Genomic DNA, 22,725 nt, shown 5'->3' with positions numbered 1-22,725 from the left:
TGGGGTGAAGGACTGAAGGTGTGCCTTTTCTCCTCATAATGCGGCTACATTGTTGGCGGCAGCTTCATCAAACCTTTCCCATTTCACAAACGCCACATATTGACGGGCGGAACAAGAAGGGACCGTACCTATCTTGGACTACTTCATACCCTGTCAAAATCATCTTGTTCAGTTTGAGAGCCCTCCTATACCGCCTGCGGCAGCTCTCTGGTCTCTTTGGGATTTGGGTCACATCAGACATCTCAAATGATGTGGTTCAGACTTCACGCCGGCAGGGTCACTGCATATTTTCCTCACTTCGCAGCCTTTCGTTTGCCCTTGCTCGGCAATCCAGCACTGGTACCTACCTTAGTCATGTGTAGATGTTACCCCTTCTTCGAGGCGCCTTTACCCTGGCGGCCTATCGTATGTCAGGGCACCGATCTGTTTCGTGCATCTGATATAGCTCCCCCCCCCCCGTCTTAATATCTTTCCCTTTTCAGAGACCATGGAATTTCCCACTCCTCAATGCCCCCTCCGCTTGCCACCCACGGCACTCCACCACACCCAGAAATGGTCACCCCCCAGCAGTGGCCAAGGCATGCTGTCGCTATCATGTTCCTGCTTTGGTACTTCCAAGTGACTTCTTCTGACTCTCCTGAAAAGACCAGGTACCTTGACCGCACACTGTTCTCTGCGGGCACTTACACCCACCTTCCTGGCTGCGTACCCTGAGTCCAGAGGTGGAGGACTCGGCCAGATTGCCACCCCTCCCGGCAAGCTCCCCTCCCGCTCGCCATCGTCCGTCTGCCTACCTCTGTCTTGCAAGTGTAAGCCTCTCGTTACCGGCTTTCCTTGTGAGTCGGGTGCCGCTGCTTCCCTTGGTTGTCTGTAGAGAAGAGCACTGCTACCAGCACCCCCTAATTCGCTTCTTGCCATTCTGCTTCCCAGCCGCATGGCAGGGCTTGTTTCATCCGCACATTGTCAAGCTTGACGTTTTATCTTTTTCTATGCGTTTTCGAAGCTTCGTTTTCTTTGGATCGTCAAGTTCACTGCAACATCTGAATCGAGTTAGACCGCCCGGGGTTTCTTGGACCTCGATAATTAGTTCTGCCGGCAACCCTGTCCAGCAATCTGAGCTACGAGCTGTCATGCCCGCTCGGTGCATCACTACTTGAGGCCAGGGTCCTGTTCTATATCCGGCAGACAGTCCATGGCATAAGATCCTCAAATTATGCCACCGTCATCGGTCGTCAAACCCGACTTGAGCTCCACATTCCAAGCTACAATCACGTCTCGTACTTATCGTTGCTTGTATGCTTATGCCTTGGATTAAGAGGCCGGTCAAGTCCATATATCCACTCTGTCCCCGTCCCTCCAAGACAGCTAGCCCTTGCTTTTCTGCTCAGTACCAAACACCAAAAGATATATCACAGTCGTTACCCGCTGTTAATTTCCTTCCTCTACTTAATCTACTTTGCCTTTGTCATCAAGTCCGCCAACGAAGAAAGGGCCGTTCGTTTTGGAAGTCAGGCTGAACTGGGAGGGTCGACAACCTACACACCAAGTACCAGTATCCACAGGAACCGGTCATACAATTTTCAGCAAGCAATGAGCTTACGAGGGAGGAACTGTTAAGAGTGCCGTCATCGTCCAGCCAGCCTATCCGGGAACCAACCTACCGACTCAAGCCATAAAGAAGAAGATATACCCCACATCACCATCGTCGCCTTTCTACCGCCACCGACTAGTTTGCGAAAACTTCGCTTGGATACATGTGCTCTGGGTCCATACCAACATCTGTCTCTTATCAACTGAGCTCAACCGCACCTCAAACGATTAACTTGCAGCATCTGAGGCCCTCCTCAGATCTGACTATACGTCACGCTCGTTCCCAAAGTAGCCCTACGGGGCTCAATCTCACCAAATTCTCTCAATTCAGAACCCGGCGACCAGCCAGAGCGGTTCGCTCTGGCGGACCTCATGCATAGCAGTCACGCTGGCGGGTAATTACCGAGTAGGTCCGGACTACCATGTCGATTATTCGTCACAGGAGCCGCATACGGCCGAGCAGAGCCAGGCTCCGCACTCCTATGAAGCGCATCACCATCGAGCCTCTCTCCAACATGCTGGCCCTCCGAGCTTGCACGAACCGCCCACCCACCAAACCCATCATGGTCTGTCGCAACATTATGCCCAGGCCCATCATCCTCATTCGATCCTCACAGATCCGGGCCACATGGGCGGACATCCCGGCGCACGACACATGGGTCATTCCGGACCGTCTCACTTTGGTGGACCAGGTCCTTCGCCACACTCTGTCGTCGCGCCGCTTTACCCGTCTTTGACGCACAACCATGGGCATGGCGGTGGGTTGAAACGACAAAGGCCCGAAGATCTCGACCTCACAATTCCCGGAATCTCGGACCTTGAGCAGAATGACCTGGACTCCATGCAACAGTCATCGCTGGGAGCAGCCTACGCACAAGCAGCAGCGGCTCCGCCTCAGCATCATCATCACCGCCTACCAGATACCGGCCCCCCGAACAAGCTATTGAGGCGGGAAGGTGAAGGCAGCAGTGGCGGTGGAGCTCCCAGTGTCGTTGGACAAGCAGGAATGCCGCCTCCAGCCCCAAGACCAAGAGGTCCCAAGCTCAAGTTTACTCCAGAGGACGACCAGCTGTTGATTGACCTGAAGGAAAACAAGAACCTGACCTGGAAGCAAATTGCCGACTTCTTCCCTGGGAGATCTTCCGGAACTCTTCAGGTGCGATACTGTACAAAGCTGAAGGCGAAAACAACACAGTGGACGGATGAAACGGTAAGTCTGATCAAACCACCCATGTTTTCCGCCAGATCAATGACTATGCTCATCACGGAACTCGCTCTCTGACTATTTCTTTCATGTAGGACCAAAAGCTGAAGACGGCGCTGCAAGACTACGAAAATGAGAAATGGAGGATTGTTGCCAACAAAGTTGGGACAGGATTCACTCCAGTCGCATGCCGTGAAAGAGCGGCGCAATTGATGGGAGAGAACTTATAGCAATCAATGTCCCCACCGGGAGTTTCGGCTTCTGTGTCTGGGGACACCGTCTATTCCTCACAACTTCAGTGAGCAGCACACCACGGTGCACGAGATCTACTACGTCAATACCTCAAGCGTAACGTCAACGATTGCGCCAAAGTCCGACCGCAACCGACTTGACGGAGCGAATTTGAGTCGAACCCGGCCGAGCTGAACTTCGATTTACCAACCGGGAAAAGCTCTCCGCCGGTTGAGGGCGAGGGACCAAATTGGTAGCCTGTTTCGCGGCTACCAATCATCAGAGACACTCAGGGATAAGGGGGTCAACAAGAGTTGTTTGACGTCCTTGCTCCCTGGACCTATTTATTTGCCCTTATTACCCTACTCTTCTTCCAACACATTCCCTTAATATTTGTTTTCTTGTTGGCTTAAATCACAGTTTGCATCACCATTCGGGGGAGGAATTATTCTTTGAGAAGGCGGCATTATACACCGAGATACCCCATACACAATCAGCACTATTTTTGCTATTCGAGTTTGTTACCTTTTCATAACTTTTCCTTATCTCCTATTGCGGTGTGCTGGGTCTTGCGCTTGTGTTTTTCATAGAAGGTGGCTTGGTGGGATCGGGATTTGGAAAAGGATGGCCATTATACAACGATACCCAGCCGCTTCGCTACCATGCAGGCTTTCACGACCGAAGTTGATGATGACGACATATACAAAATTCAGATTGGTCCCCGACGAGCGGTCGTGGTGGAACAGGGCTTGGTGGATGGTTTCTACCTCTGTTGGTTCAAGCGAAGCCTACAACCCGGACATGGATAGGGAGCCCAAGGAGAACCAGTGATCGACTCAATCAAATACTGAGAAAGAGACTATGGGAAATACCCTTCGATGCCAGCGCGGGGGCAGGATATAGGAGGAAAGGCTTGCAGAACAGCAGAGATGAACACCTGGGCGGGTCGATAGTTGCTTGGGTGGGACCTGTCAGGAACAGATCCAGAAAGCACTAGTCCGCTCGTCCCTTGGAGTTGGTTTGGGTACTTCAGTTCACTCAGGGATTTTGGTTGGGTTGGGGAAAGCTTTCTTTGGAGAGAGCGTACACACACACCACCATTACACACACATCATCATCGAACTCCGACATATCTTTCCTTTGTCTGTCACATCTCGCGATACCCAGCACAATGCAACACTCACTACGTCTACTTTCATTTTTGCTCTCTTTTTGTTTTTATGAACCTCCGCTTTTTACCCCTTTCGCAATTCGTGTATATACCTTAGTTTTTCTGGTCTCAGACCATTGTGTTTAATGTTTAACCAGGCCGGACCTATCGGTTTTGTCCTTTCACCTTAGCGAGCTCAATGTACTCCACGGTGTGATTGGGATCGGGAGCTGTCTGAACCATGCTGCGTCTGACCACAGATACTCTAACTGTAACACAATGATGCATCATACTGCGGGCCGTTGAGTGTGAAGGTGAGAATGAGGAGGGCGCCAAGTGCAAGCTATTCTCATGGTGCGTAGCTGACCGTCCGCTGGGAAGATGGGATCCCAATCAACAATTGGTATTGTGCGGTCATTGTGCGGTTGATGTCTTGGCTGCCGAACCAGTCACTTTGGCACCTTCCTATTCCGCGAAGAGGCGTCTTCAGAGGCGTTGGATAAATGACTAGACCGTAGTTTTGAACCACAAGATTGTGTTCATCTTAGCCGGTTCCCTTGTCAGCCTGTCAGGTCTGTCTCTGGGTAGTGAGGTCCCCTACCCAGCAAAACAGGAACGCGATTGTGAAAAATGGTCTGATATTTATTTCATTCTTGGATCAAAGCACAGGCGCCGTTACATCGCCCGTGGACGGGTGGCCCTAGTGTTGGTACGTTACTCTCTCTCTGAATGGCTGTCATGTGCCGTTGACGCCATTGTTGCAACTCTGGGAGCACGGAGATTGACGATGCCCTGTCCCCAGAAGCCAAGCCTCGTGCCCCATGTCCGATGTTCCATCCTCGACCGTTGACGATGATCGGTCGTATCGACAACGGTCATAGCAAGGTACAACGCTAGCATCGATTCAGGAACTTGAAAGGGACCGCCAGTTTTGTCGGTCAGTCTGTCGGCTCGATTGGCTGTTATTTCGTTCGGTTGTTCGGTTCGGTTCGGCAGGGTCGTCTAAAACGGTCTCGGATCCGCGTGCTGAAAGGGGTTTAAACCAACGTGCTGGGTTCGCGTCAAGGCAAGAAAGGTGTGAGTTGACGATGATCCTTTCTAGTAAAGATGAAACGTGCCGTTGCTTGAACTATGCAGGATCACCAAGATATTCGTTAAGACAATAGCTTTGATACCTATCGTGGGTATTTGTGCCAGCAATAGGTCAGTCTGCACGAGGTAAGTCGGGTAGTTCAAAGGATCCGTTTTACAAGTTTTGTTTCCTCCATACCTCGTCCCATCTCATCTCGCTCGGTTCTCTCCAGCCGCCAGGCGACACTAACAACTGGGACGAACATGGGGTCTTTTTGTGTGTTTGCCGAGAAGCAAGTGGTCCCTGTCCGTTGTCATTATCGGTTTTCTGATTCGCCTCCACCAAAATCTCTGGTTGACGACACCTATCTCACGCTTCTATTGAAGCTTGCGCTATGACTTCAGCTTCTTCAACGGCTGACCGATCGACACGCTGGATACCAGAGTCAAACACAGATTTTCCTGATTTGTTCTCACCGAGTATTTGAAATACGAGTGGAGATCCTTCGTATGCTGCCATCGATATCAGACAGGAACCAGAAGGAGTACCTCACTGCCAAGACATTACCGCTTCCCCATACTGTTGTGACCATATCGATGGAACCTTTCAGCTTGCGGACAGTTTCGGTACTTGCCTGTTAATCAAAATCGCCCAATTCCCTTTTCGGATTCTCTCATATACCTCCTTCTGCTTGACGTATACTTGCTGAGATACCTTGCATGATCCCCCACTCCGGACACTGTGCTTCAGGCACAACACTGGGATCTTTCTTGAGACGTTGCCTGCTTTGCCATGCCATGGCCCATCCTGCCGGCTGGTGCTTGAAACAACCCTTTATCAGTCATTGCTTTTCTCCTTCTTATGTATCACCCTCCTCCGCCTTATCTCATTTGTTGGAAAGACAACTGCCTAACCGTTGGGGCGTTGGGGCGTTCGGAATCACGGCGAGCGAGGTTTCGGATCGAGACAAACCGCCCGCCACACCACGCTACGATACCTCTAGACTTGCACTAAACTAGCGCTGTAAGTTTAAGCTGGGGACCAGCTAGGGACTCTCGGGGGGCTAACGAACGGCGGTCGCCAAATCGGCCCTTCGCTTTCCCTTGACGCTGCGCCTAGACGATCCAGACGAGTCTCTTTGCGCCTAGCTGCAATGCAGAGTGAGGTTCCTCAACGGTCGTTTGGTCTAGCGGCTAGCCGAACGTGTCTCGCGTGCTTCACAACTGCAATGCAGTCATGTCTCTCTTTTCTTTTTGTTCGGAAAGTTAACGTTAGCGTCATCAAAAATCCCCGTTCAACAAGGTCACTTGAACTCGGACTTGCTCCACTTTTGATGTCGGTCGTTCACAATCATCACCTTGGTGGTCACTCAGCCGTGTGATCAGCACTTGCCTTGTCTATGGTCTAGGACAGATAAACCTGTAGTGTACCGGTGAGCAGTGAGGTGCCCATCGCGGTACATCAAAAGAAACCTCTTTGGTACCTGAGTACAAAGGGAGGTACCTACATATATAAATTGCTGATTAATGAGATTTTAAAATCTAACTCGTCTCATCATGTAGGAACCAGAACAGAGATCAGGGAAACCAATGTTGGAGAGAGAAGCAAAGGCGGATACATAGAGAGACCAACCAACGACAGTCTTGACATATGACGACGGAAGCTACCGAGAACCAAATTGAATGCGACAAATGCAAAGAGCAATTTGTCCAAGACTTCCCGTCTCTCCATTGCCCTACATAGACTAACTTGGCTATTTCTCAAACTAACGGCACTTTCTGAAACAAGTCCAGTGTCCAATGACTGGGTTTTCTTCCCTTGGTCCATGCGCAGGGCTGTCATTGAGAAGAGGCCCTTCGTCTCCCGGTCTGATCTTCATGTTGGCGCGGGGAAATCTTCACTCTTCTACGGTGACGTATCGTCTACTATCCGTTGCTGTTGGCGCAAGACTGCAGTGGGTAAGTTAACGGACCAGATGGTGAAATCACCCTTCCCTGTCTCTTGCTCAGGCCGGTTTCCCTCCTATGGTAGCCTTTGTCCAACAGACACCTACTTACTCACTACTCACCAGGGACATGTCACTCAGCGACTGAAGTAAACAAGCAATGTACATGGTGTTGGGTCTTTTGACACTCGAAGGAAACTTGGACAAGGGCCAGGATCTTGCGGGGAGATAAACGGTGAAACGGTACGTTATAGTTCCCTGCCTGTCCTGCGGTGTAGTACTCGTCGATGCCACATCACGGTTGCTCACCTACCTACCTACGTACCTACCTCGCTCTACCTGCCTGGCCTGGTGACTGGTCTCGCCCATTTCGTCGACTCGTTGACCGTTTGCCAGGGATTGAAGCGAACAAGCAAGCGAGAAACGCTTCCCTCTTCCCGTTTCTCTCGGCTTGTGTGCCCCGAAACGGGTAGTGTTGTCGTGCTGCAATGTTGTAGAGAAGCAGTGTAGCGTAGTATGCCCGCTCGGCAATCCCATCTCCTTTCATGTCGCGCAGCATTACTGGATGTGAAGCTACTTCATGTAGTCCTGACCGTGATGCGGGAACGGAAATGAGACGAAGCCCATCCTTCCTATGTGCCACACTGTAGTTGTGAGCCGCGGGTGAGTGATGACATCTCGAGACAGGGCAGGGCAGTAGATCTAGGCCAGGCCTTTGTGTCTTGTCAGTTACATCTCAGACAAGGAAGCCTGGCGCTTGTGTGAAGTTTCTCGCCGAGTAAGCCCTACCGGGTGTCACGTCGATCCCGCGGTTCCTGGCCGTAGTATGCCTGTTTGTCTGACTCCTCTTTCGAGACTCTTTTTAGTGAAACCATGGCGTGATGATAAAAGATGGTGGTAAGCGAAGACTCTTGAGGAGCTGGTACGAAAGCTATTCCATCATTGATGAGCTTAGGTTAGCTTATCCTACCTTACCTATCCCAATCAAGCTGAACTCTCTGCCGTCCGCATGGGATCAACGCCGTCTCCTGCAAGATGCATGGCTTGAATGACACCAAGATAGAGAGTGGATCAAGTAAAAGTGTCTAGAAAGGGACGCTCTTTGCGAAAGACGACTGCGGGATTGACCATCCGGCCCGAAATGACTTGAGTGTCACTCTGCCCTCGGTAGCCGAATGACACCCAAAAATGGACGGATTCTCCGAACGAGGCTCGGTCAACAGTACCCGCGTATGTGCTGGGCTGTAGTCGAAGATCTCCATCCAATCCTTCCAGTTCCTATTCGCAAAAGACAATCTCGGTCTTTCCTTTCTTGTCTCCCAGGAGGAGACTCAGCTCCTTCCAGGTCCCCAAAGAGGCAGTAATGACAATCCGGAGCTTTTTGCGCCAGGCTTTCCTTCAATGGCTTGCATATATGTAAAGGAAAGAACGAACACTGCAACCTCACACGGACAGTGGACCCGATCGGAGATTAAGTGTGCAGGTCAAGACGAGTTATTGGCTCTCGCCTTTTCAACAAGTCCTTCCCTACTTTGCTCTCATGCTTTGTTTTTGCGCACCTTCTCTCTCTTTTTGATGGTGATGATTGTGCAGACCACTATCAGTTTGGTGTATTCAGTATTTTGCGAAAAGGGACGTCACTTCTTTTTACCAGTTCCCCTGTCGCCTTTACCTCCTGTCACCAAAGCTGACCAAAAAAGAAAAAAAAAAAAAAAGAAAAAACAACGATCTAAACTACTTTACTTTCTCCTCGGGAACGAGCGGACCATGTGTCGACATCCACAGTCTCAGCCTTTCGCGAAAGAAAACGTGACATGATCCAAGTCGAACTCGCGGCCTCTTCGTGGACCGAAGTACGGCACACTGAAGAGGCTCTCAATGGGACCAGTTGAGCTACCCGGGCAGTGCCGGCGGGTATCTGGTCTCTAGGAGATCCTTACAACTTGGTCTGGATTGGACGCTTATGAGGGCAGGTGCGGCGGGGCAGGTTGATTCGGATTTCGTCTGATGGTGTTTGCCCTCCGTGAAGGAAGGCACGGGGCGGACTGTGCGGTAGTGTGGTGCTTGGCAGGCACTGGGTGACTACCGGTGAAGGAACGAAGAGCCATTGACGCGGGGAGGAACGACCGTTGGGAGAATGACCTACATGGCTCACATGGCAAGATTGCTCTCTTCGTCCACTTCTCGAGAAAGCACGCTAGAGATGCACGACACACGCAGACCCTAGGCCACTAGCCCGAGGACGATCGAGTAGGGAAAAGAACGAGATGACGCGACGACCTCCGGGCTTGCCCTGACACACGCGACCCGACGACGACTGCCTTTATCAAGACACTCAACCACGATCAAGCGGAGAAGAAAGGACGAATAACGGAAAGTCCGGACGAGGGAACCATGGACAAGAGAGCGAGGAAAGCACATCATATCCAAACACAAGAAATCAGCGAGGGAGAGGAGGGCGACAAGCCAGGCTGGAGGACGGCGGAAGGGACAGGAGGAGTGGAATCGGGAATGCGATGGCTGTGTGATGATGGATCATGGTCCCGCACTTGCTACTCGCTACCTCACTGTCCAGTTCTGCAATAATGGTATGTTTTATACCGCGCAAAACCTGGCTTATATCAACCATTCTAATACGGTATATTGGCCCTCCTTTAAGGCTCCGCCGACCAACCCACCCATCAACCAGTCACCCACCAGTCCGAACGCACGTACAGACGGACACACGGACCTCCCCCCAGGAAAGGATAGGATGAGCTGAGAAAAAGGATTCGATTCGATGGAGGAAGAGACAAGGAGATGCCTCCGCGCCGCCCGAGGGTTACAGGATTCGTGCGGATTCGGAAAGTTGGCATGAAAGCAGGTGTGACAGACCAAAGTCTGTGGGATGCTTGGGAAGTGGGTGGTCCCGCTTCCTCCCCGCTTTCCGCAACTTCTCACCACGCTATATGCCCGCTCGCTGGGACTCACGCATGTGAAGAGGTTGTGAGAGTAGAGTGGGAGGAGGGTGGTGACAGGCCCTGAGACTGCGAGGGATCCGAGGCAAGGCTCCCGGAGTAGCGCCAGATACGGAAAAGCAGTGATTCAGCAATGGAGGAGCGGCGGATAGGCAGGAAGGAGGCCCTTTGCACCGAGCAGGATTTTCTCTGTAAAGACACCGGCCCATTGGACCAGTGCGGCTTGATGAAGCAAGCGTCTCAGCTTGGTGAGTGATGTTTCGGCTCCTGGAAGCACCGGTATCCGTCAATGCGTAAGGGCGGCGTACCGTCCTTCTGGCTGCCGAGAGCTGCGAACTGGCTGTTGTAGTTCATGCTCGAATACAGATGCCAGATGTTGCTGCTTGGCACTCCATTGACGTCGTGGTAAATTGGGCGCAGGACGGCCTTCGCCTTGACGCAAGGCATCTACTTCTTGCCAAAGTAAGCCTCTAGGAGGTTTTGTTCACCGACAACACCAGCTTCGACTAGCTCGCAGAGCTTCTTATGGTTGGGCGCTTCCAAGCCAAGGAATTCCGCCATCTGTACCAACCAACCGTTGAACTCGCGCACTTCGGTTTGTTTCCCAGCCATAACATCCTGACACATGGAGCTCCTGTTCTCTTTCACCTTTTCTCCAACGCGTTGCAGCATTGCGTTCAGCTGCGCAGCCGAGAAACGCTCTACAAGGGCTTCCTTGCTCAAGTCAGCATCGGGAGCCGAGTCGACACCAGTGAGAATATCCTGGCTGCTCGAGTGCTGAGCCAACGCCTGGAGTATTTGACTGGCCTCGTCAACCAACATGTCCATAAGCTTCTTCAATCCGGGTGCTGGCTGGTCGAAAAGGTGACCGTTCATGCAACGGATGACGGCTGTCAAGGGGTTGATAAGGGAGTTGATAATTAGTTTCTCCAGTTGAAGCACCCAGAGTGCGTTCCGTGGGACTTTACGGGCTTCCAGCTCAGGTGCCTTCAAGATTTGCTCCGTGAGGTAGTCCGCTGCGCCAGCTGTGTCCGGATTCGGCAACACCAACCCCATGGCGATATCCGCAGGGGCCGCATGGACACTCTTGAATGCACCCAGAGAGTATACGCCGTGAGTTGTCACACAAACCAGCCAATTTGGATGTTGTCTAGGCGGGAAGCGATGCTCGCTGTATATAGCGCCGTAGGGCGGCCACAGCTTGTTCATACCGTTCTGAACAAATCCCACAGTTGAGTTCCCATCGAGATAGCGCCGTAGTCTATCTACCTGGGGCAGAGCATCTGGAGCCTTGGTAGCGACCAACAGGTTGGCGATCTTGGCCCCGTCACAGACCTCCCTTACAGGTCCATGTGCTGGCGCTTGTTCTGTCCACCACTCCACGTTGAAGGAAGAGATCCTTTCGGTTACGTCGTAACGCGTCAACTCAATACCAGGCTCGGAGACCCAGTGTTCTAGCAAGCTCTTCCGGTGCAGGACGAGTGTCACTGGGACTTCTTGACCTAGTTTTGCCAGGGAGTTGGCATAGAATCTGCCGAGGTTTCCAATGCCAAGAATGAAGATGCGTTTTTGGAGGTCCTTTGGCGTAGCTGACTGGGACTCTCCATCAGCTGAACAGTTTGGCAGGTTTTCGGGAGTCCAAGCATACAGCTTGGGCGCAGCTGAAGTGCTTTGAGTGATGTCGTGAAGCCATGGCGGCATTATCACGCCGTTCTTGGGAACTGATTGTGAAAGTAGGCGTGTTGTCGTCGACATGTTTCTGAAAAACCGAGCCATACCAGCTAAAGCAACTGGTTAGAGCGAGGGAAGACGTGGGTTAAGGGATTCTCGTGGTAGAGAAGAAGTGGAACCAAAGATCAGGAGCAGAAGAAAGGGACGATGAAATGGGACTCAGATGAAATCATGGGGAAAAAAGAACGGGGGTTGGAATGAGCAATCGAAGTAGGGCAGATGCAAAGAATGAAAGCGGAAGTATTTGCTACATCTATGTACCTACCTTCAGTGAGCTTGAGTAAGAATACAGCAAGTACTATAAGTCCCTGAGTTCACGATATGTTTTGTTGACTTGAACATGGATGGATACAATGCGCGCAGTCGCGATATCGGGATGCTTAGTCAGCTGTCGCAGGTTATGCATTTTACGCAGATCACATGACGACGTGTCGGCACGCCGCCAAAAGCAGAGGATCTCCAGCACTTCCGCGAAACCCTGAACATGCAATGCGTCATCGGGGCCAGGGTTGACCATTTGCGCCTGCTTACTTGCGACAAAGTGAAGCCTATCGCAGCGCAATAACTACAGAACAGGCAACAGCAGCCTCGATCTGTAAACTGCGACTTCTGACTTTTCATCGCAACAATCCATCGTTTGCCTCAGTTCAGAAGGCTCCGCTACGACCCATCGCTTCCCCAGTGCCACTCGTTGTTCCCGCCTGAATTTGTACCACTTACACTGCACCAGAAAGAGCTCACCTAATCATCCCGCCTGTTGTCAACTTTGACCACACTTCCATCTTTCCACACTTCTTTGTCACTTAAACCTCACAAGTTTTCAGCCAACCCTGAGATCTTAGACAGTCAGCAATCACAAGCGTTGAACCTGTTTACCAATCCTTCCTCCGTTCTGCTTGCTCTAGTCGATGACATTGCAATTTCTCTTCCACAATGGAACCTGATACAACTCAAAACTCGGGACCAACCCAAACCTCGCCCGAGACAAAGCCCGATGTCGAACAGCCAGAAGCAATGTCACTCGACAATGGAAACTCGACAGTTAACACGCCGAGTGCGCTCGAAACTGACGGGCTTGACGAAGAGGCTGCGCTCAAGAATCTTACCAAAAACGTTCGAGACCAAGACGATCTGGAACGTGATATTACCCTACAAGCTAGTCGAGCTTTGATCGAAGCCGAAGACAAGAGAGATCAGAAGCGCATCGACAAGGCTGAGGCTACTCGTGCGAGACTCGACAATCAGAAGAAAACACAGCAACAGAAACTACGACCGGGCATCACGAACCCAACCGCACGACTACGCATACAACGAGAGATAGCACGAATCGATGCCGAAATCGAACTTTGCGACAAAGACATTGCCGATTTCCGTGCTCGCATCGAACAGCGCAACCAGCAGGGCGAGACCGATACCCTGGCCCCGGCCACCGGCAAAAGACTCCCTAACGAGACCCAGCGAGAATATCTCATCCGAACGGGAAAGATCACGCCGTTTGCCAAATTCGGTGGACCCAGACCTGCCGAAGTTGAGGGTGATCTCGCCAACGCCATTGTCGATGCGGAAGACGAGGCTGTCGCCGAAGAACTGGAAGAAAAGGAAGATGACGGCCCTCGATCTCATCAGAATCTGCGTCTCCCTGGCTTTGCCGAAGAAAATGAGGTCGCTACTGTAGCTGCTGCAGACGAATTTTCCCTGCGTCCCCGAAAGAGGCGTAGGGTCCAACCGCCGCCCGAATCAGAAGACGAGTTTGTGCCGGGAGAGTCTGGTTCCGAAGCGGTATCTCCCGAGGCCGATGCCTTCGACGATTACGACGATTATGACATGACAGACACCACACCCAAGAAGCGGAAGAAGGCAGCTAGAGAGGCTGATGGTGATGACAAGGTTGACCTGAGCGGTATCGATGATGGTAACGAAAAAGTCTATCAAGCAAGACTAAAAGACTGGGTAGCGCGCAGGAGCAATGCACGACGGGCTCGTCAGCAGAGAATCGGCCAGCCAGTTGACAAGGATGACAGGGTGGAAGAATGGTTCAAGCCATCACCGGACCAGCCTGACCACCAGTTTGAGAATGGTCTCAAGCTGCCAGGCGATATTTACCCATCTCTTTTTGACTACCAGAAGACCGGCGTACAGTGGCTAGCAGAGCTATACGCTCAGCAAGTTGGAGGTATAGTTGGAGACGAGATGGGGCTGGGCAAAACTGGTATGCTCATTGCGATGACCTCCGCGCAATCCATATTACTTTGCTGACGATATTTAGTGCAACTGATTTCGTTCGTGGCTGCGTTACACTACAGTCGAAAGCTTGACAAGCCCGTCATTGTTGTAGCCCCGGCAACAGTCTTGCGTCAATGGGTAAACGAATTTCACCGCTGGTGGCCACCACTTCGAGTATCTATCCTCCACTCCTCTGGCAGTGGCATGCTCAATGTCCGCAACGAAGGGGAGCTTGACGACAGAGAGGATGACTACGGCAAGAGAAAGCCGAAAAAGTCCAGCCAGGCTGCAAAGAGGATCGTCGAACGCGTTGTCAAGCATGGTCATGTGCTGGTCACAACTTATGCCGGCTTGCAGACGTACGGCGATGTCTTGATCCCGGTTGACTGGGGCTATGCCGTACTGGATGAAGGACATAAAATCCGAAACCCAAACACAGCAATCACCATTTACTGCAAGGAACTTCGGACACCTAACCGCGTGATTCTTTCCGGCACGCCGATGCAGAACAACTTGACAGAGCTATGGTCACTCTTTGATTTCATCTACCCCATGCGGCTCGGTACTTTGGTCGCCTTCCGAAATCAGTTTGAGATCCCAATCAAACTCGGCGGTTATGCCAACGCAACCAACCTTCAGATCATGACTGCTCAGAAATGTGCAGAGACGTTGAAAGAGACCATCAGCCCTTACCTACTTCAGCGGCTGAAAGTAGACGTGGCCGCTGATCTACCCAAGAAAAGCGAACAGGTCCTATTTTGCAAGCTGTCCAAGCCCCAGCGGGAGGCTTACGAACTCTTCCTCAAGTCGGATGACATGACTGCCATTCTCAACAGGACTCGCCAATCCCTCTACGGTATCGATATCTTGCGTAAAATCTGTAATCATCCGGATCTGCTCGATCCGCGGCTCAAAGATGATCCTTCATACCAATGGGGCAGTACCAACAAGTCAGGGAAAATGGCAGTCGTCAAGTCATTACTCCCGATGTGGAAGCGTCTTGGCCATAAAACGTTGCTGTTTTGCCAGGGCACGCAAATGCTGGACATTATCGAGGCGTTTGTAAGGCGTCAGGATGGTATCAACTACCTGCGTATGGATGGCAAGACGCCCGTCAAAGACCGACAGACGCTTGTTGACCAGTTCAACAATAATCCGGACTTACATATCTTCCTTCTAACCACCAAAGTGGGCGGTCTCGGCACTAATCTGACAGGAGCTAACCGGGTCATCATCTTCGACCCCGACTGGAACCCATCAACAGATGTCCAGGCCAGAGAACGTGCCTGGCGGTTGGGACAGAAGAAGGAAGTCACTATATACCGGCTTATGACAGCTGGAACCATTGAAGAGAAGATCTATCACCGCCAGATCTTCAAGCAGTTCCTGTCCAACAAGGTATTGAAGGATCCAAAGCAGCAGACCTCTTTTAATCTAAACGACCTCCATGACCTATTCAGTCTCAGCTCATACGAGGACGGGAAGACCGAGACAGCAGAGCTGTTCAAGGGCAGTGAAGTCAGACGCCTGCCTTCAGGACCCAAAGAGATAGTGTTGCCCGGTAACGACGTGCCAGCTCTCAGGGCCCCTGGAGTAACCAAACCCGTAGAAATCAAGGACGAAGCCACAAGCGAGGACGAGACAGGCGGCCTCCGTCACATTGAAGGAGTCGCAGGGCTGGAGACATTCAAGGACGATGGACCAGCTCCTGCACCGAATGAAGAAGACCGCCTGATGGAGGGTATCTTTGCACGTTCAGTTCACAGCGCCCTTGAGCACGACGAAATCATGAACGGTAGAAAGCCAAAGGTTAAAGCGGATCGCCGAATTCTCCAGGCGGAAGCAGACAGAGTTGCTGCTCAAGCGGCCTTGGCTCTCCGTCGTGCAGGTGAGGAAGCCAGAAACGTGCCCATCGGCACGGTCACCTGGACGGGCGAGTACGGCGAAGCTGGTCGTCCGGCGCTCCGTCGCGAACGCGGAGGTCCCACCTCAGCAGGTGTTCGCGGTGCAGCAAGCGGTGCAGCCCCGTCGAGAGCGCAGAGACCGGCAACGCCGTCAGATAATAGGAACCTGAGGGCGGAGGACTTTGAAAGGATGATTCCGGCGTTCATTAAACGGCATGGCGGCAAAGTCCCATCCAAATCGCTCGTTGATCACTTTAACCACTATTGCACGGGAGCGAGACAGGCGGATATGTTCAAGGTTGCTTTGGAGAAAGTGGCCAAGTTGGAGAAGAAGGGGTCGAGCATGCGGGGCATTTGGACGGTTCGTCCGGAGTATCAGTGACGGTCTTCCGGGTACTACAAGGATGATGTTGACATTTGCAGCTAGAGATATAGGAGAGGTTTTGATCTTCTGAGCCTATCAAGACGGATTGGGAGGTTTTCAGCCCAACAACGGATGTGTTCCATGATTTAAGATGGTGGTCCTGGGGAGTTCATGGAGGATACCAATGGTGTCTGGGAGTTTACTAGACCTTGAGGGAGGACGGGGGTTTTATCACGTCCAGTTTTCGTTGCTTTCATGATACCAATGTTTGTAGCTCAAAAAGCAAGCATTACTTTTGACTGGGCCATCCTTACCTATTTCACCAATCGCGTGAACAAATGTTTGTAAGGATTTGTCAGCCATTTCTCCTGTAAGCGTTCATTAGGCTCAGACATAGACAGCAACATCTTGTTGCGGTGTCACAACAACACGAACCTCAACCCAAACATTGTATCGAGCACGTCTGCCAGCGTGATGCAAGACCAAACGACTGGAGCCGGAGCCGGAGTTGGCAATGTCAATTCGGATGTAGTGTCCAATGCCGGTACCGTAGCCGATCCGGTGCTGCCACCGCTCTCACCAGAAGACTTTGCAGTGTATAACCGACTGGCCGAGAAGATGGACTACTTTGTTTGTGCTCCCCTTTTCTTCAAGGTTGCAACTCGATACTGACCGAAGCGACCAGCACAATCACTTTCGCTCGATGTGGAACACGCTCTACACAGCTTGTACCCGTAATGGCAGTAGCAGTCAAGGCACAACAACAGCACTGACCGAGCGGCAACTAATCGAAGAAGGGCTCCGGCTCACTCGCTACCTGGAAGCTCACCACTCCATCGAAGAGACATACATATTCCCCCTTCTAGCAAAGAAGATGCCTCAATTCCGAGCGGCTGTTAACGCCCATAGTTATCACGAACACGCTCGTCTTCATCGTCACCTCAATCGTCAAAGCGAAACGGGAGAGGAAGACCATAAGGATCATCACGAAGACGAGGAGGAAGAAGAAGAAGAAGAAGAAGAAGAAGAAGAAGAAGCAAACTGTGAACTAATCCAGCAACATCGCGCCATTCACTTGGGCATGGAGCAGTTCGAGAAGTACCTGAGGGATTGCAGGAGCAAGAAGGAGGCGTTTAGCCTGCCGGTGCTCAAAAAGAAGATGGATTCGTGGGGCGAGGTGTTGCTGAAGCATTTAGATCAGGAGGTGGAGGAGCTGGGAGCGGAAAACATGAGGAGGTTTTGGACGAGGGAGGAGATGGTGGTTTTTCCGATGTGAGTGAGTTCATGGTAACTGTCAAAGAGATTGGTATTGTTGGTGTAGGTGGAGATAAATGGAAGCCAAGAGGCTGAGGCAGGGGATGGCTTGGACTCGGGGAGACTGTGTGTCGTGGGTAGTGATTGAGAAATGTTTCATGACATGGAGGTGGTGGCTTCTGTTTGTTGAGAAATTGTGATGGTGGTGGTGGACTGGGCGGTGGTGACTGACTGGCGACAGTGGTGATGGGTTGTTGCCACTCTTTGTGTACATCCTTGCCGGTCGCGGAAGTGACGGGGAGTGGCTGCTCTCATAATATCGTCAGTTGGGGTATGGATGGCGACAGAATACCTAAAATCATGTTTGCATCTTAGAAAGACATGCCCTGGAAACAGGCGACCGCTAGATGGTGTTGATGAAAAACAAAGATTCTCCTTTCCCATTCCGTAACAGGTGAACGGCGAGGGTTGCCCAACAACCGCAAAGCCAACTCAAAGCACAGGGAATGAATTCTGCCAAGCGCAATCCGCCAGTGATGCAACTGCAAGAACCCTTTTGGCAAGGTGGAGTCGGTGAAGCAGGTGACGCCAATTTTAACTGGCCTTCTGCCTGATTGGCAAGGCCATTTATGAGCTTATCGTGCTTATCTGGGCTTATCTGGGCTTATCAAACACTGAAAGAATGCAAGTCCGCCAAGTGTTGCCAGTCGGGGTCCAGTTTTTCGTGTACCAGACCGCCCCTACAAGTCTGGGGGACAGGTACTTCAGGTACAGCAAGGTTCCCGTGTCTGCCGTGGTCCCCTCATCCGCCTTCGCTGTAGCGACTGCCCAGTGAAGGGAAGCCGAAAAAATATTTTTCTGGGGCACTTGCAAGCAAGGGACGCGTTGCGCCTTCCGCCTACAACAAAAGAAACAGACTTTTTTTTTTCTTCCTGGAGGCGACACAGAAAGGATCCGCATCCCACATCCACTATCCACTACTGCACTGCACGGCGGAACCCACCAATCCTCCATCGACATCTCCCTTTGGTCAGGATCCATCTTTCCCATACCTTACGTGACGGGTCCTTGTCCAGTGCCCTAGAAGTTTTTTCGTCAAGACTTTGGTCCAGAAAAACTTGCACTTCCACCCTTCGCAGCAGCCTTTTTCTTCCTCCTTCATCCACCCTCCATCTCCAATCTCCCCATCCCGCCTACTTCTTCTTGCGATTCTGCAAGATTTATTCATCCGCGATCCTTCTTTAACCAGTAGGACCTGCTTACTTGTAACCACTTCACGCGTGTCGTTTGGTTCTTGTCTCTAGACGTCTGTCTCTTCCGACGTCTTCTTTTCCCCCCAACAAACGATACCCTTGCGCCTTCAAGCCCTTGTTTGCTCGTCGTTTCGGTCTACCCTCCAGCAACATCAACAACATCAACAACCAACCCTCAATCACCAACCTTCTCTCTAAACAACCAGCAAACATGTCCGGATCTTACGGTGGCGGCGGCGGCGGCGGTGGCTACGGTGGCCGCGGCGGCGGTGGTGGTGGATATTCCAACGGGTACGATCGCAATGGTGCCGGCTACTCTAACAACTACTCCTCACACGGGTATGATGTTTGACGCGAACCTGCTCATTTCCTCCCTCTTTTCATCGTGTCGGCTGCGCTCTGCGCTCGATACGCTTCATCTCAAGATCAGATCGCTAACATTATGGTTTAACAGTGGCTCGAACGGCTACTCCGGCGGCGGCGGAGGATATGGCGGTGGTGGTGGTGGCTACGGAGGCGGCGGCGGCGGCGGCTACGGTGGTGGCGGCGGCGGTGGTGACAGGATGTCTGCTCTCGGTGCCGGTCTGCAGAAGCAGGATTGGGACATGGGCACTCTCCCCAAGTTTGAGAAGTCCTTCTACCAGGAGCACCCCAGCGTCGCCAACCGCTCTGCTGCCGAGGTTGACAAGTTCCGCGCCGACCACTCTATTGCCATCTTCGGTAACGACGTCCCCAAGCCTGTCGAGACCTTCGACGAGGCTGGTTTCCCCCGCTACGTTATGGATGAGGTCAAGGCTCAGGGTTTCCCTGCTCCTACCGCCATTCAGTCCCAGGGTTGGCCCATGGCCCTCTCCGGTCGCGATGTCGTCGGTATTGCCGAGACCGGTTCCGGAAAGACTCTCACCTACTGCCTTCCCGCCATCGTTCACATCAACGCTCAGCCTCTCCTCGCTCCCGGCGACGGTCCTATCGTCCTTATCCTCGCCCCTACCCGTGAGTTGGCTGTCCAGATTCAGCAAGAAATCTCCAAGTTCGGCAAGTCATCCCGCATTCGCAACACCTGCGTCTACGGTGGTGTCCCCAAGGGTCCTCAGATCAGAGATCTTTCTCGCGGTGTTGAGGTCTGCATTGCTACCCCTGGCCGTTTGATCGATATGCTCGAGTCTGGCAAGACCAACCTCCGTCGTGTCACCTACCTCGTCCTCGATGAGGCTGATCGCATGTTGGACATGGGTTTCGAGCCCCAAATTCGCAAGATCATTGGTCAGATTCGCCCTGATCGTCAGACTCTCATGTGGTCCGCTACCTGGCCCAAGGAGGTCCGCAACTTGGCCTCCGACTTCTTGACCAACTTCATCCAGGTCAACATCGGTTCCATGGATTTGGCTGCCAACCATCGCATCACTCAGATCGTCGAGGTTGTTTCCGAGTCCGAGAAGCGCGATCGCATGATCAAGCATCTCGAGAAGATCATGGAGGGCCGCGAGAACACTAACAAGATTCTCATCTTCACCGGCACCAAGCGTGTTGCTGACGATATTACCCGCTTCCTCCGCCAGGACGGCTGGCCCGCTCTTTCCATCCACGGTGACAAGCAGCAGAACGAGCGTGATTGGGTTTTGGACCAGTTTAAGACTGGCAAGAGCCCTATCATGGTTGCCACCGACGTGGCTTCTCGTGGTATCGGTATGTATTCATTACCCACCCCTCCCTTCCCCCCCTCCCCCATTTCGGGCGACTTCCAGCATACGTACGTGCTGTGCTTTACTCTTATGTCTAGGGGCTCTCTTGATTGCGCGAACTTGCCTGACCTCGTGTCTACATGGTCTATCTGAGTGGAGTCTTGGGTTCGTGACGTAGCAGAAACAGTGGACTATGCTACGCCCGCGTGATTCTTCAATTGTACCGTTTTCCCCCAGTTGTGGTACAAGCGAGGAGTAGGCATCTCTTGATTCCCGTCAAGCTTGTCTCCAAGATTCCCAAGGGGATTTGCATGCATGGCCCAAGGACCTCTGGAACCCTTGGATCCTAATCCGGCATATTTTCGCAATGGACAGCCCACCTGCCAAAGGAGAGAAGTACTACCAGAGGATCACCGAACATACTTAGACATTCTTCGTGTTCTCCGTCCGTCCTGGAATGTCGTTATTCCAAACCCTGCTATTGCTAACCACTGTCCTTCAAAAGATGTGCGCAACATTACTCACGTGCTCAACTATGACTACCCCAACAACTCCGAGGATTACATCCATCGTATCGGCCGTACTGGTCGTGCCGGTGCTAAGGGTACTGCCATTACCTTCTTCACCACTGACAGTGAGTATCCCCTGGGACTGCCCCAACTTTATCCTTGGCCGATTTGGATGCTAACCTTACTCTTTTAACAGACTCCAAGCAGGCTCGTGAGCTCGTCGGTGTCCTTCAAGAAGCTAAGCAGCAGATTGACCCCAGACTTGCCGAGATGGCTCGCTACAGTGGTGGTGGTGGAGGTGGCCGCTTCGGTGGCTATCGCGGCCGTGGCGGCGGCGGTGGATGGCGCGGTGGTAAGTCATTTTCACGCAGGTGAATCTGGCAGTCCAAATCCTAATAACCCTCATTAGGCCGTGGCGGTGGTGGTGGTGGCGGCGTCGCTGGTGCTAACGCCCTTCCGCTCAACAACCGTCGGTGGTAAAGCACCACTTGAAGCGAAACAGCACATGTCGATTGACCTTCCCGGTTCAATCCATTGTCGCCATGTGATTCCACACGACGAATGGCCCATTTCAACGAAGATCTCGACCTCGAACATGATCACGGCGTTTTAGAGGATAGGGTCTAGAGGTTGGTTTATTGCTTTTAGACGCTCACAGGTGTCTGTTTCCACCTTGACGTCTAGGTGGTATGGGTGTGGCTTTGTTCTTTTTTTCTCATATTCCCTTATTTGTCATGCTTTGCGGGTTGCTATTTTCACTGAGGGTCAGCCGGGGTTCAAAAATTTTCTTTATTTTCCGGAAAGTCACATCTACAGGTCATGTTGCACCACAACTGCACTTGCAAATCATCATCAACCTGTCCAGGTCAAGATGGCCGGGTTTTTACACCCTCAACCATATCACGTCATGCCGTTGCTCTGTCAAGGCATTATATGACTTATGACGACGGCTTATCAGTCGAGGTTTGAACAAGGGATTTTATCTCTCTTGTTTCCCTAACAGGACGGGCGCAACTCGCCCCTCATCCTCGTTGATCAATGATGATCTTACCGCAGACTTGTGGTAGCAGTCGATATTACTATCCTCAGCTTTCCGTGTTGTACAGTAGGAAGAGGGTTCTTATTTAAAGCATCATGGCTTGAAAGATTCTTGGAAGGATCTGTCTAGTCACAAAGAGAGTCAGATAAACAAGCGCTTTGTTTGCGCCCTTGGGCGCTGCAAGACTAACGCTCACCAGATAGATGGGACGTTGGCAGTAATTATCAGCGAGAAGAGGTTAGCGGGAAAAAGAACTGTTCAGTTCTTCAGAGATACCCTTCATGCATAGATGGAAAAGAACATTTACGCTATAGAGGTCTCTGTCCCAGCTCGCTGTCGATGTAAATGTGATTGAATGTTTGAGGTCTGCTTTCATCTTAAACTTTTTGCTCATATGCCCTTGTGGTGCTTGCCCATCCTCCTGAAATCATTTATCCAACCACTTATTTTGGGGTCCTGCTGCAAGCTGTAGGGTCTCTTGTCTTGCTCTTCCGACCCGACCGTTGCTTTCATGAACCATCTCCGTTTTAAGTTCATGACAACAAATGGACCCGCATGTGTTTCCGTGAAGTCACACAGATCCATTGTAGACAGGAGAAGTCAATGACGTTTCCCAT

General features: G+C 51.9%; 5 protein-coding genes across 5 annotated transcripts; 4 read left to right on the top strand and 1 right to left on the bottom strand.

The window, feature by feature from the left end:
* Positions 1-2,012: 2,012 nt before the first annotated feature.
* SMAC4_02112 (uncharacterized protein) lies at positions 2,013-5,244 on the top strand (the record flags this gene model as incomplete). The annotated part of the gene is made up of 3 exons (XM_003350352.2): positions 2,013-2,299; positions 2,368-2,800; positions 2,890-5,244. The coding sequence occupies 3 exons, from the start codon at positions 2,013-2,015 to the stop codon at positions 3,022-3,024; spliced, it is 855 nt and encodes a 284-aa protein (XP_003350400.1). The 3' UTR covers positions 3,025-5,244.
* A 3,924-nt stretch (positions 5,245-9,168) lies between these two features.
* On the bottom strand, positions 9,169-12,198 carry SMAC4_02113 (uncharacterized protein). The gene has a single exon (XM_003350353.2). The coding sequence runs from the start codon at positions 11,923-11,925 to the stop codon at positions 10,597-10,599; it is 1,329 nt and encodes a 442-aa protein (XP_003350401.2). The 5' UTR covers positions 11,926-12,198; the 3' UTR covers positions 9,169-10,596.
* A 110-nt stretch (positions 12,199-12,308) lies between these two features.
* On the top strand, positions 12,309-16,684 carry SMAC4_02114 (uncharacterized protein). Its single transcript, XM_003350354.2, has 2 exons — positions 12,309-14,089; positions 14,147-16,684. Exons 1-2 carry the CDS (start codon positions 12,814-12,816, stop codon positions 16,387-16,389), a joined length of 3,519 nt encoding a protein of 1,172 aa, XP_003350402.1. The 5' UTR covers positions 12,309-12,813; the 3' UTR covers positions 16,390-16,684.
* An 83-nt stretch (positions 16,685-16,767) lies between these two features.
* Positions 16,768-18,074, top strand: SMAC4_02115 (uncharacterized protein). Its single transcript, XM_024655621.2, has 2 exons — positions 16,768-17,001; positions 17,057-18,074. Exons 1-2 carry the CDS (start codon positions 16,846-16,848, stop codon positions 17,645-17,647), a joined length of 747 nt encoding a protein of 248 aa, XP_024511496.2. The 5' UTR covers positions 16,768-16,845; the 3' UTR covers positions 17,648-18,074.
* A 369-nt stretch (positions 18,075-18,443) lies between these two features.
* Positions 18,444-22,410, top strand: SMAC4_02116 (uncharacterized protein). Its single transcript, XM_066089707.1, has 4 exons — positions 18,444-19,217; positions 19,333-20,564; positions 21,066-21,194; positions 21,266-22,410. Exons 1-4 carry the CDS (start codon positions 19,090-19,092, stop codon positions 21,442-21,444), a joined length of 1,668 nt encoding a protein of 555 aa, XP_065946953.1. The 5' UTR covers positions 18,444-19,089; the 3' UTR covers positions 21,445-22,410.
* The last annotated feature ends 315 nt before the right edge of the window (positions 22,411-22,725 follow it).

The sequence above is a fragment of the Sordaria macrospora genome, chromosome 4 (assembly GCF_033870435.1).
Source record: "Sordaria macrospora chromosome 4, complete sequence".
Lineage (NCBI taxonomy): Eukaryota > Fungi > Ascomycota > Sordariomycetes > Sordariales > Sordariaceae > Sordaria > Sordaria macrospora.
Note: the sequence above shows the minus strand (reverse complement) of the source record. Positions and strands in the feature narration are given on the sequence as shown.

Excerpts from the sequence above, each read along its gene's own strand:
- SMAC4_02113 (XM_003350353.2), bottom strand. The coding sequence starts at position 11,925 with ATGGCTCGGTTTTTCAGAAACATGTCGACGACAACACGCCTACTTTCA.
- SMAC4_02114 (XM_003350354.2), top strand. The coding sequence starts at position 12,814 with ATGGAACCTGATACAACTCAAAACTCGGGACCAACCCAAACCTCGCCC. Across the intron at positions 14,090-14,146 it reads GATGGGGCTGGGCAAAACTG|TGCAACTGATTTCGTTCGTG; the intron begins GTATGCTCATTG and ends GACGATATTTAG.
- SMAC4_02115 (XM_024655621.2), top strand. The coding sequence starts at position 16,846 with ATGCAAGACCAAACGACTGGAGCCGGAGCCGGAGTTGGCAATGTCAAT. Across the intron at positions 17,002-17,056 it reads CCGAGAAGATGGACTACTTT|CACAATCACTTTCGCTCGAT; the intron begins GTTTGTGCTCCC and ends CGAAGCGACCAG.
- SMAC4_02116 (XM_066089707.1), top strand. The coding sequence starts at position 19,090 with ATGTCCGGATCTTACGGTGGCGGCGGCGGCGGCGGTGGCTACGGTGGC. Across the intron at positions 20,565-21,065 it reads CGTGGCTTCTCGTGGTATCG|ATGTGCGCAACATTACTCAC; the intron begins GTATGTATTCAT and ends GTCCTTCAAAAG. Across the intron at positions 21,195-21,265 it reads TACCTTCTTCACCACTGACA|ACTCCAAGCAGGCTCGTGAG; the intron begins GTGAGTATCCCC and ends CTCTTTTAACAG.